The sequence below is a fragment of the Crocodylus porosus genome, unplaced genomic scaffold (genome assembly GCF_001723895.1).
Source record: "Crocodylus porosus isolate Cpor-Errol unplaced genomic scaffold, CroPor_comp1, whole genome shotgun sequence".
Classification (NCBI taxonomy): Eukaryota; Metazoa; Chordata; order Crocodylia; family Crocodylidae; genus Crocodylus; species Crocodylus porosus.
This window is the reverse complement of record NW_017728943.1, coordinates 103,902,214-103,920,476: the sequence shown is the minus strand read 5'-3', so window position 1 is coordinate 103,920,476 and position 18,263 is coordinate 103,902,214. Positions and strand designations below refer to the sequence as shown.

At 38.4% G+C, this 18,263-nt stretch overlaps 1 protein-coding gene across 2 annotated transcripts in view; it reads right to left on the bottom strand.

The window, feature by feature from the left end:
- Positions 1-707: 707 nt before the first annotated feature.
- Positions 708-18,263, bottom strand: part of THBS2 (thrombospondin 2) — a 43,137-nt gene continuing 25,581 nt past the window's right edge. For both annotated transcript variants that reach the window (XM_019549920.1, XM_019549921.1), the window contains exons 14-22: positions 18,101-18,208; positions 16,167-16,326; positions 14,619-14,737; positions 13,677-13,911; positions 10,915-11,142; positions 9,155-9,426; positions 7,680-7,777; positions 4,221-4,360; positions 708-2,794 (exon numbers count right to left, since the gene is read on the bottom strand). In XM_019549920.1, the coding sequence (XP_019405465.1) occupies positions 2,787-2,794; positions 4,221-4,360; positions 7,680-7,777; positions 9,155-9,426; positions 10,915-11,142; positions 13,677-13,911; positions 14,619-14,737; positions 16,167-16,326; positions 18,101-18,208 (1,368 nt within the window). In that variant the 3' untranslated portion in view covers positions 708-2,786. The remainder of the gene's footprint in view (positions 2,795-4,220; positions 4,361-7,679; positions 7,778-9,154; positions 9,427-10,914; positions 11,143-13,676; positions 13,912-14,618; positions 14,738-16,166; positions 16,327-18,100; positions 18,209-18,263) is intronic.

Below are 18,263 nucleotides of genomic sequence, written 5' to 3'. Positions count from 1 at the left end.
AACGCAGAAAAATGTATCTGTTTGACAATGACAAGAAGCAGTCACGAATTTCTCAATTATAGCATCATAAATAAAACAACATTGGGTGGCATAACAGGAGATGAAGAGGTTTACATGGAATTGTGTCTCATGTCAATGACACCAGGAAACCTACTGTTTACATCCATTAAAGATTTTAAATGATTTGTAACCAAGCAACAGGTTTGTTTAAAATTATTTGTAACCAAGTAACAGGCTTGTATAGGTAACCAAGAGCTTCAGGGCATGGTACTTTTTAAAAAAGAAACATTTAACTATAAAAAAGGTAAAGAGATATTTTTATGTAAAACCTTTTTACAGTTTATTTCCTATCATTAGTTGTTTAAAAAAAAATATATATATATATAAAATATATATATATATATATAAGCTGGGTATCTGACTAAAGGAATAAGGATGTTAACTGGTTAAATTTTGTCTGTGTAAACAAATAAATAATTATTTACAATCTTTGGCAACACAAAGTGGAATTGCATTGATCTCCGGTTCTCTCTCACACATGTGCTCACAAAGGAAAATAAAAGAGAGAAAGAAAAAAAGAAAAACATCATAAATAATTTACATAGAATCGGAAAATTATAGTACAATCTAAATATTAACATCTTTTTCCCCACACTGATGTCTCACTTTGGCAAAACAAGACAAAAACAAAGAACCCTACACAGCCATTACAGTCATTTCATTTAATGAATTCTCCCCCCAACATTCTCACTGGGATTTGGAGATACAATTTGAAACACCAAAAGTATGAACTGCAACAAACTCAAAAGCCTCACAAGGAGGATTTTTAAAAATACTGTTGATATGAACACTATAAAATGTGCAATAAAGCCAGAAAATGTGGATTCTCTCTAATGAATATAGCAATAAAATCTATTCAAAAGGGAATTAAGAACTGAGTCAGCATTTATGTCACTGTGCCTTACAATAATGGCAGAAATATGGTATGGTGCTTTTAGTAAACCCCATGTATGAATAAAATTACACCATGAAGTGTTTGTTTTTGAACAAAGCTCATACAACTTAAACAAACAAAAGTGTTAAACATGGTTATACTATTGTATAGATAAGTAACTGTTGTATCTGCTTAAAATAAACACTGGTATGCCTTCAGTATTATTAAAAAAGTTCTATATACAGCAGACATGGGTAACAATATGTAACACTGTAAATTAAGGTAACAGTATGCATATTAAGGTTCCATTTATAATTTATTCATTATTATTCATTTAATCAGGAGTTCATGCTTGATTATAACCTCATAAAAAGATGTATTTAAAAATGAATACATTGCTTTTGCAATATCTACATATGGTGATATGTGCTCTAAACAGCTTCTTTTAGCATCATTCATTAAAGTACTACTAACACATTGCGTGGCATGCTTTAAAATAAATTATCAGAGAAGGCAGCTGTATGTGATACCTATAATAAGGATTAACAAAATATGTATAACTGGAACCTTAATTTCATATGTTCCCAAATTTGGTAACACTAATGTTGCCACCTTTTCAAAAACCCAGATCAGGATTTGGGATGTCAAAGTGCTTTTTGCAGCAGAGCTGGGAAAGTTATTCAGGTTCAATTCGTTCCAGATGGTCATAAAATATTTTTTATTATGAAAAGCAAGATGGCACTGGCCAACTAGAAACTGTTTTGAGAAAGCCATGTTGACAGAGGTGATGCCTTTAAGCACTTATTTGAATTGTTCTTCTTTGTTACACTGGAATTTGAATTCTAGCTCAAGTTTGTCCTGACTGAACCCATACATAAAACATGTATTGTTATTCAAGGCCAACATTACTTCAAACCACAAATATCATGTTTCTACAATCTATAATCTTAAAAGATGCTAGTTAAAGCAGGGGTGCCCATAGGCCATATCTGGTCCATGTCATCTGACCCATGGGGTTTCCTAAAAGTCTAGAAATATGGCAACATGGAGCAGTGGCAGCATTAATTGCTGTGACTCCCAGAGCCACAGCAATTAATGCTACCACCACTCATCCTAACACTAAATATCCAGACCCCTGAGAAGTTCCATGGACCTGATGATGTGGACCTGGCTTTGTGCAGTGGGCTGGATGAGTTGCATGCCACTGACTTAAGGCATCCTTATCCTCTGAAGAACATCTTTTTGCATCAAGCCATCTTCATATATGGCCTTCATCTTATTCTCCAATGGCTTCTTCATTATTAGGATAGACATTGTTGGTTTGGTCCCTGTGTTATTTTGCTGAAATTTGGCTCAGAGGCTGTGTGTTAGTGAAGTCAAGCCCTGATCAGAGCAAGCAAAGTGTCAACCCTACATATAAAAAGTGGTTTTAACACTTTTTTCCTTAAAGACAATGGATGATATTCATTATCTCCCTTTCCTCCATATATATATAAATACATCAAGTAATTACACTTTATATGTAAACGTCATTCCTTTTTTAAAAAATAAACAAACAAACAAGTCTTGCTAAGTTTTCACCCTACAAAAATGTCCTAATGTATCAATCTGCTTTTGCTTCAGTGGTGGGTTTGACGCTCACATTTAGGTCCCATGAGTCTTAGTACTGAGAAGGCACTTTGGTCTAGGATTGGCTGAGCCATGCCTGGCAGCCAGGAGGTATAAGGTTGGTTGAACAGAAGGCCAGAGGAAGAGGAGGTACACAGACAGAAATTGGAAGTACCAGAATGTGCTGAGGTGTCTAGGTTGCACAGCATCTACAGTACTTTGCTGGTAACATAACACCCATTGTTTAGAAATCTAAAATAGAAGAGAAAAATACATATTAATTAGTGTTCCATCATATTTGATATGGAATAGAGTAGATGTGAAATAGTAAGGGAAAACAACCTAATATTACAATATGCCTTTTCCTGTCTTGAGTTTGTTTAATTATAAATGTGAAAATATAATATAATTATAATCTATAAATGATTTTTATATTTTAATAATTTCTGGAAGATGCACAATGCATAAAAATAATCATTCAAACTATCTACTGCATCTGTAATGTCTCCTTAAAGAGGGGATATTCATAACTCTGCATATGCTTGTAACACACTAATATAATATCTAATATCTGGTAGATACTGGATAGCCACACATTGTTTTAAATTAGGTGTGTCAAAGGTTCCAGTAGGCCACATCCAGACTGAGGAGCCATTTCACTGTGGGGATATATAAAGAAGCCATGAATTTGGGAGCAGAGCTAGCAGAAATCCTAGCCACAGACCCCCAGTGACAGGAGAAGCAAGTGATGGCTGTGTTGACCCCTGTACCACGCACCACCATTGTTGCCACTCAACCCTAGGGTTACCATATTTCCAGTTTCAAAAAAGAGGACACCTGTGTGTGTGTTGGGGGGGTATGATTGCGAGGGGGGGCAATTATATGCTCATGCCCTGCCTCTCACTCCCAAGCCACAGCCCCCACTCCCATACCCTGCTACTGCCCTTCACTCCTGACCCACAGCCCCCTGCCCCCTGAGCCTTGCTGTCCATACAGCTCCCTGTTGCCCCCAAAGGACTCCCCATATCTTCCTGCCCTAGTGCAGCCCTAATGCTGCCAGCCATCCATCCCCCTTGTACACCAATCCACAGACACACACGTGTACATGTGCACACACACGGACAGTCCCCAGCCCTGGCCTTCCAAACCCTGTTCCCCACAGAGTTACGTGCCTGCAGCTGCCAGGCCACGCAAAGGCATGTGATGCCCCAGCCTCCAATCGCCTTCCCCTGCTATCCCCAGCCTCAAGCAGCTCCTTGATGGGGTAAGCCAGGAAATGCCAGGAAAGCGGAGACACAGAAAAATCTCAGGCATTTTCAGATATTTCAGAAAACTTCCCAGATGGAGATAGAAGGACCAAAAAAAGAGGACATGTCCAGGAAAACCCAGATATATGGTAACCCTACTCAACCCACTACCGCTGCTGGGTCTAGATGTAGCCTGCAAGGAGCTCTATGCTTTAAATCTGGCCTTTTTAAAGCTCTCAATTTCTCCAAGACACAAATAGATAAACTCCTTCCTTTTTTATTGAAAATTAAGAAGTGATTAGATTACTCCATAATGACTAGCAGACTAAGGATTCTATTCAATAACTGGAGGATGCATTTCATTACTGTCATTCTGACCTGCTGCATATATATTCATACACTGGCCCGTTCCAGGTAATTCTGTAACTAACCTTTGCATTCATATTTGAGGTCAGAGAAGTAGACCATTTCTTGAGAGAAGACAAAAAGGCCTAATCTTCCACCAGCAAAGGTCATATCATATATTGGTCCAGAGTCAACCATGACCTGTTTCCCCTCATACACAGAAACTCTGTAAAGAAGAATATATTTTAGATTAATATAGTAACTAAATAGCATATCTCAAGGTTAAGGCTGTAGTAACAGCTTTCACGAGTCAATGTGGTGTTACATTTTAACACAGAGACCCCTGGATACTACAATTTAATTGTATGGGTCATTCCTTTATGGTATCTTGTACCCACCTGGTGACACATCATCTGCAAATATTTTCTCAGTCCTTTATTTAGTACAGCCAAGTCCTGTAGCCTTAACTATGTCAAGGAAGGTTGCTCATTTAATGTGGATAAACTGCATGTCCTTTTACATTCTGAGATTAGCCAGCGGCATAGACACATAATTTAGCTGACTCATCTAGAGTCATACTAGAGATGTAAGAGAATTTGATTTTTTTTTGTTCAGTGCCCAAATTAAAATGAATTGGGAGTGGAAGGAGGGGGAAGGGAGGCGGGGGAGGGAGGGATAAATGGGAATTCATTCTGGGTCACACAAAATAGTGAATTTGAGCTAAATGAAATTGCTTATTTATTAAAAACAAAGAATTTTGGAAACTGGCCTGGAGTTTCACAAAGGGAGTTGAACACAATTCCCAAAATGAAGAAGGAAGTCTCCATCCCTTCCCCACAAACACATTCTATATGTTAAAACAAACTCTGGTTAATTCACTGCTTTAAGGGCAATACAAATATTTGTAATGTATTCAACTGGGCGTGTCTACATGTGCCTCTTTTAAGCAGGCGTAGCCTAACATTGCCATTTTAAAGGCACTTTAAAGGTGCTATGTGAGCCTAAATTTGATACTTGTATAAAGCAGGTATCAAATTTAGGCGCAATTAGCTAAGTCACATTAGCACATGTGTAGACATGCTAATGCACATTAACGCAGTGTGAGTCAATCAACAGACACCGTGTTAATGTGTATTAGCATGTCTGCACATGCGCTAATGCAACTTAGTTATTCGTGCCTAAATTTAATGCACCTTAATATGCATTAGCACATCCACAAGTAGATGCTCACCTAAATTGCCTTAATGCACCTTAAGCAAAGGCCCATTAAGTTCAGACATCCATAAATACACATGTAGACATGCTTACTGTGACCAGTTATCAAGAGTAGATATTTGGTGGAGATGGGGAGAGTGAGGGGGAAGGGAAAGGGAAGCACCCTTAGGCAATCGGAACAATGGTACTGAATTATCCCATAGGCCAATTAAACAGAGTTTACTGTATTACTTGGGGTATTCATGCAGAAGATGGGAGAAGCTGTTTCATATTCTTCCTCTGAGAGATTTAGAACAGTGATTGTGCTTTGGTCTCCTACATCCTGTATACTACCCTAACCATTGGGATATAGGATTCACTGGGCTCTTGTTTTGTCCTTGTCTCCTGTTGAAGTTGGTCCACCTTGTATAACTCATTAAATATTCATTTGGGTCAGAAACTGTGTGAGAATGACTGTGGCCTTACAGTTACAGCACTCAGCTAGAAGGAGAAGGGAGGAAGCACCCAGGTATCAGTTTCTGTGCTAATAAATGTGAATTAGTTACAGAAATGGAATTGCTTCAACAGGAAACAGTGACAGAACCACACCTTAGCATGTCTTGTAGCCCAGTGAATAGAGCATTTACACACACAGAAGGCATCAGATCCAAAAAACCACACTCAGGCACCAGGATACTAAGTGATACCATGCCTAACTTTTTGGTGTGTAGCTGTGGGCATGGAATCCACAAACCCAAGTTAAGTTCCTCAGTTCCCTATACCTTAAATGTAGACAGTTAGCTGCCTAGAAATGGGATTCAAAAAGCTCAACGAGTTAAATGAAGGGAATCTTAGCCATCCAACAGGAAATGCTGAAAGTGGGGAGGGACAGGTCTAAAATCCTGCCTTTCTTTAGAACTAAGTCACCTAACTTAGGGCAGCTGAGACTGGAATCCAAAGCTAGGAATCCTCACCTAGAGTTATGTGCCTATGTCAATCCTTTGCTCACAGGCCACTGACTCACTATTTTAAGATACAGGTGGTGCTCACATTTTGAATAATAGCTTCTGCCTTTGGCTCCATGACTTCTGCGTGTCTTTTGACTTAGCATTGGCTGGCCTAACTTCAACAGTTGAATTGGAAAGTACCCTCAACCCAGCCTAACCTATAGTGCAGTGATTAGGAAGCTCTAATGGGAGGTGGAAAATCTGAGTAAGAACCACCTCAGGAGGAGGAAGCCCTATTAACTGCATCTCCCATTTCTTGGAAAAGTGCTCTAACCACTAGGAAGTCATGCAAAATATGGGCCTTCCACCAGATGTGCTTTCAGTTAAATCATAGATGCTGAATTGAGTAGCATCAATGTGTGTTAGGCAGGCTCTGAGCACGCCACTAAGACTGTGCCTGTAAGACTGCACTGTTGTGTCTCCCACAGTGGCCAGGCACTTGAGAAGGTGGTGCAGGAAACATCAGAGGGCGTGAACAACTGTAGAATAACCTGACAATAGAGGAATTTTCTTTCTACCCCTTTAAATTGATGACTAGCGTCTACCTTGAATCATGAGAGATTTTAACACACGTACAAATTATCTGTTACACCTTCTAATAGAACAAATGATTGGTGTGCTCCCCAAATCCCATCTACTACTCATCTCAAACAACAAAACAAAAGTGAATGTAAAGCTATCTAGCAAAGGGCCATATGTATCCCAGTAAAAATGTATTATACAATTAAATAGTTATTATAGGATAAAAATTATGTGGATGGTCAATCCTGACTTCAGAACAAAAGACAAACAGCTGGAGACAGGAAGCTATTTCCCCCATAATGCAATACATCAGATTGCCTCATTATGTATAGTACACATGTGTTTACAGAATCTTCTAAAGAATCTGGTATAAGTGACTATCAGTGACAGGATGCTGAACTAGACAGACTGTTGGCCTCTTCCCCATGGCAATCCTTATGCTCCTAATTAATTTCTTTCATTGAAATTCCAGCGGCCAGGGAAGAAGGAATCTCAAGTTTTCATCTTACCCTGAATATTGTTTTGGATTTTCCTTTACTTGTTTATTTTACAAAAGTTATATAGCAAGATGCAGAGATATACTTTATTTAATAATATTCCATTTATTATAAATACTAAGGAGTTCAGATTAAATTAAATACATCTGAAGGGATCTAGGAGCCATGTTACTTTAAATCTAACTTTTTTTTTTTCCAGAAAGAGAGAGAGAAATTGTCATGAAGGAATTATCAGCATATGAAGTAATGATAATAAAAAAATTAAAAACATTCCATCATAATTTTAAGCAATAAGAATATTATTAAGCGTAGAAACACCTCTCACCTTATTAAACCTGTTTTAGGCCTGTGAATCAAATGCCACCTGTAGGCAGTATAATCTTTCCAGCCAATGTTCTTGGGGTCATGCCACAATGTACGAACCTACAGCAGGATTGCAGGCAGTTCATTAGAAAAAAAATTGCACTGTAGGAATTGGCAATTGCAGACTATTTTCTTCAAGGCATCAGAATAAACATAGTTTTAAAATTTGCTAATATGAGCTATGTCCCATTCCCTCAGTCCTGATCACCTATCTTAAGCCTCAGAAAAAATGCTAACTTCAATTATACATCATATGTTCCTCAAGCAATAGGATCCATTTATAGTCCATAGACTTTTTTTTTTCTTCTTTCAGAAGGGACCTTAGATAAGGGCTGGGCAAACTTTTGCCACAGTGGGCCATTGCTTGCAACCCAGCCCCTACTGTGGGCTGCAAATTTCTGAAACCCCTAGCACTCAGCAGATGCTGTGGAGGAAATATATATAAAAAGGGAGGAGGCAGCACTCTTTAGAGGGTAGCAGAGAAAATAAACTGAGCCTGGCAAGCAGTAGGATCCTGTGGATGTCTCCCCTACTGCTCTGGCTTGAGAGTGCTGCTGATTCCCTGAGCTGCTGCAGGCTGAATCACATCTTTTCATAAGCCAAATCTCAGCCAACCCCTATCTGAGATCACAAATACATACATCCCTCCTGATATAGATCTGACTGTGTTACCTACTTCTATCTCAGGGCTGCCCAATGGCAGGGGATGAGGCAGGAAGTGGAAGCTGGAGCAGAGAAAGGAAACCTGGACACCTCAGCAGCAGCAGGAGAGAGATGGAGGTAATAGCACCTGGACCAGGAGCCTAGGGGCTGCAGGTTAACACCCCCAGGGGCTACGTATAGTTCACAGGCCACTAGTTGCACAGCCCTGACCTGCATGAACAGTTTTACTAAGGAAAACAAGACTAATCTTTGAGTAAGCACTTCTACAGGATTGGATAATTATATATAATATACTTTTTCCAAAACTGTCAAAATAGAAGACAGTTAGGGTAAAGGCCTGATGCAGTTCTGTTGAATCCTTGCACACATGCCTCAGTGGATTCAAACAAATATATTCCTATCATTCCAGTAAGACAGGATGCCCAAAATGTGAGTATTTAAATACCGGTCTCAACAAAAGGCCATGAAGGGCTTGCAGAAGTAATGAAATACTAATCAGATTTCCAAGCTGGAAGACCCACCCTCCAGTAATTTTTCAGGTTCCCTTGACCAACAGTGAAGGTTTGATTTTATATATATACTTTGCCCATTACTTTGAAACACAATAAAATACATATGTGTGTATAAAATAATTATAAAACAATTTGCAATTTATCCAGAAAATAAGGTAACAAAGAAAATTCATTCCCTCCAGACCTGCTTTTTGATAACAGCTTTTTTGGGGAGCTTCTTTTTACTTTGTCATTTGTTCACTACCATTAGTAATTCTCTTACCTGTCCAGGTGTATTTCCTGTGTGCCAGAGAGCATTTCTTAAGTGCTCACCAGCACCAGTCGTGGAGTTCACTACTTTCAGTGACACACCAGAATAACCATAAGCCCTGGTGGGCTTGTCCTCCCAATAGGTCTGGGTGACTTGCTTCCACATCAAAACATAAAATCGACTGCTTGACTGATAGCCAAACACAAACCCAGCATAATCATCATCACGGTCTGTATTAACGTAGAAGGTGCCACTGAAGTCAACGGAGCTGAACTCATCATAACCTGGCAGAAATACAAGGTATTCAGTTTCTTGATGCATGCAAATTCAGAATGCTTGAAAGCTCAAACTATCACCCTCTTGTTCTTAACTAGATGACTGTAACAATTCTACTGCTGGGGTGGCACAGTTCTAGCGGTCCTTTTTCATGTTGGGGAAAATGAAGTCAGATGGACTGCTTATATGGTACTTATATATCTGAAGATGAGAAAAATCGCTGCATAATCCTCATTTCTCTGTCCCTTCCTCTCAGTAAATATGTTGATCTACTGGTACCAAATAAAATGACTTAATGGTTTTCTTCAGAAAAAACTGTAAGGATTCCTATATTAGTATCTCTCACTATACCAGTCTGGAGAAAAAGGGAGGCCTTTGATGGGAAAACAACTTATGTAACACATATCTGCAAAGCCTTCCTCAGTCCTGGTTTACTTGAATCAAACACATCCTCTCCCTTTTGGCTAAAATAATTCCTTCTATAAAAGCATGACTCAAAGCTGGTCTAACAAAAAATAGTCAATAAACTGAAATGAATCTAGAAAAAAAGGTAATTAAAACCACATATGCACATGCATTTATTGGCTTAGGAACATAAGATTGGAAAGGGTCTTCTGTGATTGCCTGGTATCACAGCCAACCATGTTGGATAATCCTGTTCATATATTCATCAATCATTATCTTAAAAACCAACAAAGCCTTAAGAGAAAGGAATCACATTACCTATCAGCCTTTGTTACTCTAAATTCAACAAGGCAGGGTCTTCTAGGATATGTCGATACTGTAATCCAAGGACATGATTGTAGCTTATACAGACGGACCCAAACTGCTTGAAATTGTCTAGTTCAGATATAGGTAGCAGCATGGTTATGACAGCGCAAAGCTCAGCATAGGTGAGCCACTCAAGGTCCTGAGCAGGTTTTGAAGCTAATGCTGAACCCCGTGCTGGTGTGCCTACACTGTTCTCAGTACCTGAGCTAATTAGTTTAAAGCTAGATTGGGTAAGAGTATATTAACTGCAATCACACCTTTGGATTGCAGTGCCAATCCACAATAAGTTCCCTCTCATAAGATAGGCGCATTCTCATATATATGTACTCATTTGAATAAACAAACAAACAACAATCATTACAATGTTAAGTTTTTGTATGAAGAAGGATTCAAAGGAGAAGCAGGACAGTGCACTTATTTGATCTTCTACACATCCAGCAACTTAAACGCAGGCTTTACTGTAAGAAACTTTGAGTTCTAATAAAGGACTTTCTCTGTGCATCTTAAACTCTCCACTTCAGTTTCCCTCTCTGCAAAGGGGAATAAATTACAGTTACTTATCTACCCCATAGGGTATTGTAGCAAGAACTAGTTAACTTCTGTAAAGTGCTTTGAAGATAAAAGGCACCATATTTGTGCCAAATTTTAGCACCATGTATAAATCTGTACAAGTCAGAGCCAGCATTTTTTCAAAGAATTCAGTTTTCTTTTGTGTTAATGCTTACCTACAGCTATGCCAGGATCAGAATTGGCAGTTTGAACCAGTTCTTTGCCCTGGTGGCGAATAACCCAGTTGGGGTCAATCTGAGCTGTACCCTTCGGATCCAAGGGGACCATTTGAAACTTTCTGAAATCAGTTTCACTGATGTCATAATTTTCAGGGCACACATCATAAATATCTGGGATGCTGTCATTGTCAAAGTCATCTTTGCAGATATCACCTCTGCCATCACCTATAAGCAGAATGCATACACAGACACAAATTGTTAGCAGTTTATACCTCCCTCTTTCTTTTTATGTAAGTCAAGAGGCGTTAGACATAAAGAATATGAAGCCTGCATATTTCTTACCTACACATTAAATTGCTCCAACCAGTTTCATAAGTCTATCAACAAATTAGTATAAAACAACGCTGGTAAGAAATGGTTGTCATATTCCACCCCAGAAGTGCTTGAATATACTAGGGTCAAAATCACTCTTGGTATAACTCCATGGTAGTCAATGGATTATAACCAGAAATCCTGGTTTTCTCCGATTAAAAAAATCCCACATTTTCGGATTTAAAAAGTAACCCAAACTCCATATTTTTTCCATAATTAAAATGAAACACCGCTACATATATATCTATATATTAGTGGCATTTCATTTTAATCATGGAAAAGCGTGGATTTGGGGGTACTTTTTTTAATCCGAAAATTGGGGTGGGCAGTAGTTTATCGTAGAAAACCAGGATCCCCGGTTATAACAAGGATGAATTTGTTGATTTGTTTGTGTTCTTATCCAACTAAGCCTTTTTCTTTGTAAGAACATAGGAATTATCCCACTGGAAAAAAAAAAGAGATCCACCTTTTCTACTATCCTGCCATCGACAGTGACTTAAAAGAAAGGTTTCAGAGACAGATGCAAAATCCAAGTAGTATGCCTGATCACCACAGTATTCTGTGGGAAAGAAGAATGGACCTGAGGCAACAACCAAAGAGTGTTAATGAAAGAAATAACAGCTCACAGACTTTCTACAGTTCTGCCTGGTGGGAAAATGGTTTCACATTCTGCTGTCTGGCAGCGAGCCAAGAAGAACTCCAAATTCTGTCCAGCTGTGCATTTTCTTAAGTGTTTATCTTAACACTTAAGAGAAAAGCAATGCATTTTCAGTTCTATTCAATTTGCTAATCTCAAAGAAGCAATTTTGGAGTCACAGGCAGATTTTAACTCTTCACTGCATACACTATGAAGTGGTACTGACTGCTGCCAAACAAAGCTTGTTTTAAATGATACCAGCTGTACCCACAGACTCTATCCAGGTCTCTATCTTAAACATCTATTGCTCAGATCCTTGAGACAACATGTACATATTTCAGTTTTATTTACAGTTTACCTTCTACTGAAATTGAACAAGATTCCTCATAATTCTGCCACTGATGATGATAGCAAAGACCACGCCTAACTCTGTTAAAATACTCTACAAGGCATTCACTATAGGATTACATTTGCAAATACTCTGACTTGGATTTCTGTAGCTTAGCCCAAGCCTGGAAGGAATGAAAGCTGGCTTTAACCATCCACTATGGTACCCCAATCCTGGGGCTAGCCTTTAACTACCATGTTCCTGATATCAACTTAGAACAGCCTGAGGGACAAGGGGTCATTCCACATACTGGCAGGATACAGGGACATCCAAGTCATGCTCTCTTTGCTTTAGCTTTGTCCCTTACACTAGAGCCCTGGAATGAGAGGTGGTTTAGGAGTTTCTACTGCTCTTCTATACCAAATGTGCATAGCCCAGAGTTGGCAGTGTTCTCAGGGGGCTAGGTCTGCCAACTTTACAGAACAAAGTAATTATGATTTTATTCACTGGAACTGTGCACTAGGCTATACAAAAATGTGTGTTAAATTTTGCTTTCAATTCCACTAGGATAAATGTGAAGGAATTCCACTAACTGAAAACATAAAATATCAGTATCTTTGTATTTTGGGGGTCTTTAGTCAGATATATCAAATGTATAGGGAAAAAGTTAACCTAAAAGATAACAAAATATTTTATATTTTATAAGCCATTCTTAAAACCTGCTGACCACTCATTATCAGACACCTCAAGAGAGGAACTGAAAAGTAGCTTAATAATGACCTACGATACTAGAAGACAATTTAGAGCAACAAGCAAGGGAAAATGCCAAACACATTTGTAGAACTAGAATGCATATTAGTGGTACACATTGGGTAACAAATTTAAGTAGAAGCAATCACAAATGTGTATTTTCCACAAAGAATATTTCAGAAGCATATCTGATTTTTTTATGGGTAAGCCTTATTTTTCAATTAAAAAAGCAGAAGCAAAAGTTTCAATTTTTCAATCTTTTAACTCTTTAAAAACCCAGTATTTGATAGCTAAAAAGTTTTGCTTTTTGTTTTTTTCTACAAAGAATGGAAAATATCAAATGAAACATTTGATATTAATATCCCTGAACATTTTTAGGTTTTTTTTCTAAAAAGGTATTTTTAATATAAAATGATACATATTCTGACCATCTATCACTTTAGACTTTTTCAGGAAGAAAGAAGACCAGAATTCAGCACTATGGCAAGCAAATGCAGTTTTGTGGAGGGCAATAATGTTAGGCTTGGTTTGACCTGGGAAGCTTACTTTCTTGTATAGATAGTGGAGGGGGGTGGATATAGCTTCAGTAAACCTTTGCAGAACACAGGTCTGTACATGCCCAGATATTAATACTGTAAGAACTGAAACAGACCCATACTTTCTGGTTCTTACCATCAGAGTCCTCCTGGTCAGGGTTGAACCTGAGACGACAATTGTCCCTGTCATCAGGAACGCCATCATTGTCATCGTCAGAATCACAAGCATCCCCTTTGCCATCCTTATCATGATCAGCCTGGTTAGCATTAGGGATATAAGGACAATTATCTTGGTTGTTCTGGTGACCATCTTCATCAATATCTTCATTGTTGTCACACTGGTCACCAACCAGATCATTATCCGTGTCAGTCTAGAGAGGAAAAAGGAAATACAAATTGAAATTTTTGCTATGAAGCAAAAACCATGGGTGCCTTTCCCTTTATTCCTCAATTTTTGTCTTTCCACAGCTTCCTGGAAATTTTGTTATTTTATAACATCAAATCTGTATAGAAAAGAAACATAGTAGAATGTAATTTTTCATTCTTACTATGCTGAAAATCACTACACCCTGGGGAGTCCCTCCTGCCTACTCTCTCAACCAGTTTGCATTGCATCTCCATCACCACCACCAAACAAGCAGTAAAGTAAGCTCATATATAGAGGATATGTAGTTTAGTGTATAGCGTACTGGACTATGAGTAAGAAGCCTTGGGCTCCACTCCTACATCTCTTGTTAGCTTACTATGATTCCTTGGAGAAGTTAATGCACCTCTCTGTTACCGTCTCCCCTCCTCTTCTTTAGACTGGACACTGAGGCAAGGATTTTCTTTTACTATTTTTTGTGCAATGCCTACCATCATGAGGTGTCACTAATAGTTGAGGTCTGTCTGCATTATTGTAATATAAATAATTATGGTCGTTTACTTTCTTTCCTAAAATATTTTTTGTCTCTCAGCCTCTTTTATTCTAATGTCAGCATGTTTACAAGCAGTTAGATGATGGCTTTCAGACTTCATGTTAACTGCAAGCCTCGCCATACATCCCTCCTCATATTAAGCAGCTGCACTTAGTATTCACCTGATCAGGATTGTGCATCAATGGACAGTTATCACAATGATCTCCAACTCCATCACCATCTGTATCCCGCTGGTCTGTGTTGTAGACATATGGACAATTATCTCGTTCATTAAAAATGTCTGTGAAGATTAAAAAACAAATCAGTGTAAATGAAGAACATAAAAAATCCAGCATGGTCAGTTCACATACAAACAGTCTGGGCAGAAGAATAATTCCAGCAGGTAAACCAGGCTGTGAACTTAATAGCATGTCAGCCACTCCACTCTAGCTGCCATGTGCATGCTGTTACCTGGAAGTAAATGAAAAGTTGCCTCCTTCAATTAAGATTTGTAACCAAAAGTCTGAAATGTTACTGAAAGAAAATATAAAAACAGACTTCCTTCTACAACTTGTGATATGTCTTCGTTTCAACCAAGCAGGAAATGCTGTAAGAACAGGCTTTCTAAATGATATCTATGCTTTCATTTGCATTTCTGGCCAAAACAGGCACTCAGAAACATGTAAAATAAATATAACTTTTTAATATGTTTCAAAACTTCAAAATCCATGGGTTTAGGCTGATTCGATCATTGGCTGACTTTGTGGAGCAACTTCTGTTTTGCTGAAATCCAATTAACATCCTCGTAGGTTATGTGCATATGTTCACAGTACCCAATCCATATTCATGCAATTCAAGTCACATAACTGTAAATCATCTTATTTTAAGATGTGTGATTGTAGATTGGGTCTGGCTTGTGCCCATGTTTGCCAGTGCTGGCAGCCATGCCAGGAACCCAATTTAAGTAAGCTGGGGTGCGGGCAGGGGCGGACAAGATCAAACGGGCCTATCGGTTCTGTTGGGGTGGGGGGAAAGGCAGGGTTGGTGGCTTCACAGTGGGTGTTGTCAATCTATGGGCAGAGGATCATGGAGCTAAAAACAGCCCAGTCAAGGTTGGAGGGGTAGAAAGAGTTCAGCCCCAAGGCTGGGGTAAGTGGCTGGGCTTTCCCAGCCCCAGGGCTGCACTGAGAACATGTACAGATTTTCATTAAATCAGGCTATTTTTTGCCCAACCTAACCTCTCCAAACATCTGTAAAGATCGGCACTTACATCAACCTAACCCTAGTTATGTTGATCACAGTGTAACATCTGCACATACCCTCAATATTCTCCTAGTATTCTTGTTATTCTTTCATCTGTAGGACCCACAAAAGAAATTATAGAGTATATGGGGTTTTAAAGAATTTCTTCTCCTCTTCAAAGAGCATGTTGGTAAAGGCACTGAGATTGGCTGGATAAAAGTGATATATCTATAATATTTAGCTGAGATAATATATTACATTCATGTGAGTATGTCATATGTCTAGTTTCCTTTGATTACAGCAAAGGATGTGTATTGATGAATCTTCTTCCGTTTCTTTTTCATCTCTGAATGGAAAATATCAGGTACAGCTGCTTTTTATCACATATAAAAGCAGCTGCTACATCCTATTGGTAGCAAGACATTTAGTTCTGGAAAACACCTAGTTCTGAAACAGTTGCTTCTATGCATTAGAGAGTAAGAACATACCATCTCCATCAATATCCACAGCACAAGCATCACCCTCGCCGTTATTATCTGTATCAATCTGGGCAGGATTATGCACATAAGGACAGTTATCACAGCGGTCACCAACTTCATCCTTGTCATAATCAAATTGACGTGGGTTGAACAGAAGAGGACAGTTGTCCTAAGGAGCAGAAGCAAAAGTTTAATATAAATTATTACTTGATTTGAGGCTTCACCCTTTCAAATTGTACTTTTGCCTTCCACAGTCAAGCTACATGGAAATGAAAGTTAAACAGAAAATGATAAGAAAATCTATTCCTGATCCACAACTATTCCTGTCAACAGATAAACTTAGAACTAATTAACCATGCACCTCGCATAATTATTTGTACCTGGAAATAGTGGGTACAAAGTGTTACTAAAGCAGAATAGTAGGCATGTTACACTAAAGCTGCTTAAAGAAAATTTAAACAGAACCATACTGCATTAAAAGAGGCAAGCCCCTCAAAATCAAAATGTTCCATGAAATTTTTCCCAAATGTTTTTTTCCAGAAGAAAGTTGGAGGAAAATGTCCATGTTTCAGAATGAAATAATCTTGTTTTGTTTGTGTTTAGAAACGAATCTTCATTTCAAATCCTTTGATTGTATATTGTATAATATAATACATAGCAAGTTTTTAAAAAAATGAAACAATGTTTTGATTTGTCAAAACAGAAATATTTCAAACACCCTGAAATGACTTCTTTTCTTTTTGAGAATTTTCTTTTATAGAGAACTTCAGCATGTGGGGTTCTTGTTCTAACCTAAAACAAATTCAAACTTCAAAATCTCAACAACCCCCCCCCCCGCAAAATGAAATTTCCATGCTCAACACAGCTCTCGGTTACACTTGTTTTGCACACATGTAAAGAGCAAACGAATAAGCAAGGAAATGGAAAGCAGGCCCAGTTTGCATATATGGAGAAAACAGGCCTCACAGATCCTCACAACAGATTACTGAAGAATAGCTTGCAGTAGTGTTGTCTCCAAAAAATAAGCATCCTTCCTTAGGATAAAACATCCTCCTCCTTAGTATTATATTTTGTATATGAAAGAAAAAGCTAAAGAAAAGACAAAATATTTGTTTTATACCATTAAATTCTGCCACTTGATATAAAACATATTTCTATAGGATGGTTTACATAGGGATGATCATGCCTCTTAGCATGAGGTTGGACTAGATGACCTCTGAAGATTCCTTCCAGTCCTACTTTTCTGTGCTTCTATGAAAGCATTAATTAATTCCCCCATGAGTTCATGAGAGAAAAGTACTCATTTCTGTCTTGCCTACACAGACAATTGAAGTGACATTTTTGTAAATACACACGCAAAATATTTTGATTATTCAAAAGCTTGGTCAATTTTTTACAAGTCTCCAAGAGGAAATTAAGGGTCAGATAAAAACATGAAGGCATACAACAGAACACAGGCATATGTCCCTTCTGCTGTTTCTCCTTGGTCATTGACCATTTTATAATTAGTAGTATTAATCAGTTATACTTTATATAGTACTTCATGTTCTCCCAAAGTAAAATATGAGGTCCTTGTTTTGAAAGAACTGGCAGTAAACCCAGTACAAAACGTGTAATCAAATGTCATTTTTGAATAAAACCAAAAATTCAGCTAATAGACCCCGAGATGCAAACGGATCCTGAGATGATGCCACAGCAGGACAAGTTGAAAGAGCAAAGTGTCCTGCAGTCATCATGCAATTCCCTCAGTCCTGGTCTGCTCTGCTCCAAGCTGCCTTCCTCAGTGTAATTTAGAGACACTGGGACAAGGCAAAACAGCTGTGATGAAGCTGAGGATCTAATTCTTAAAATCCTTCTTTGTTTCAGACAAGTGAGTGTCAATAACACAGTGGAAGGCACATTCATTAAACATAAACAAACAGCCATTAAATAACAAATCTTACTTTGTCGTCCTCTACGCCATCATTGTCATCATCTTCATCACAGGCATCTCCTTTGCCATCCTTATCAAAGTCTTCCTGTCCAGAGTTAGGCAGAAGGGGGCAGTTATCCTGTCCATAAAAACCAATTTATTAGTTTTACTTCAGGTCAGAGGTTCCACAGGTT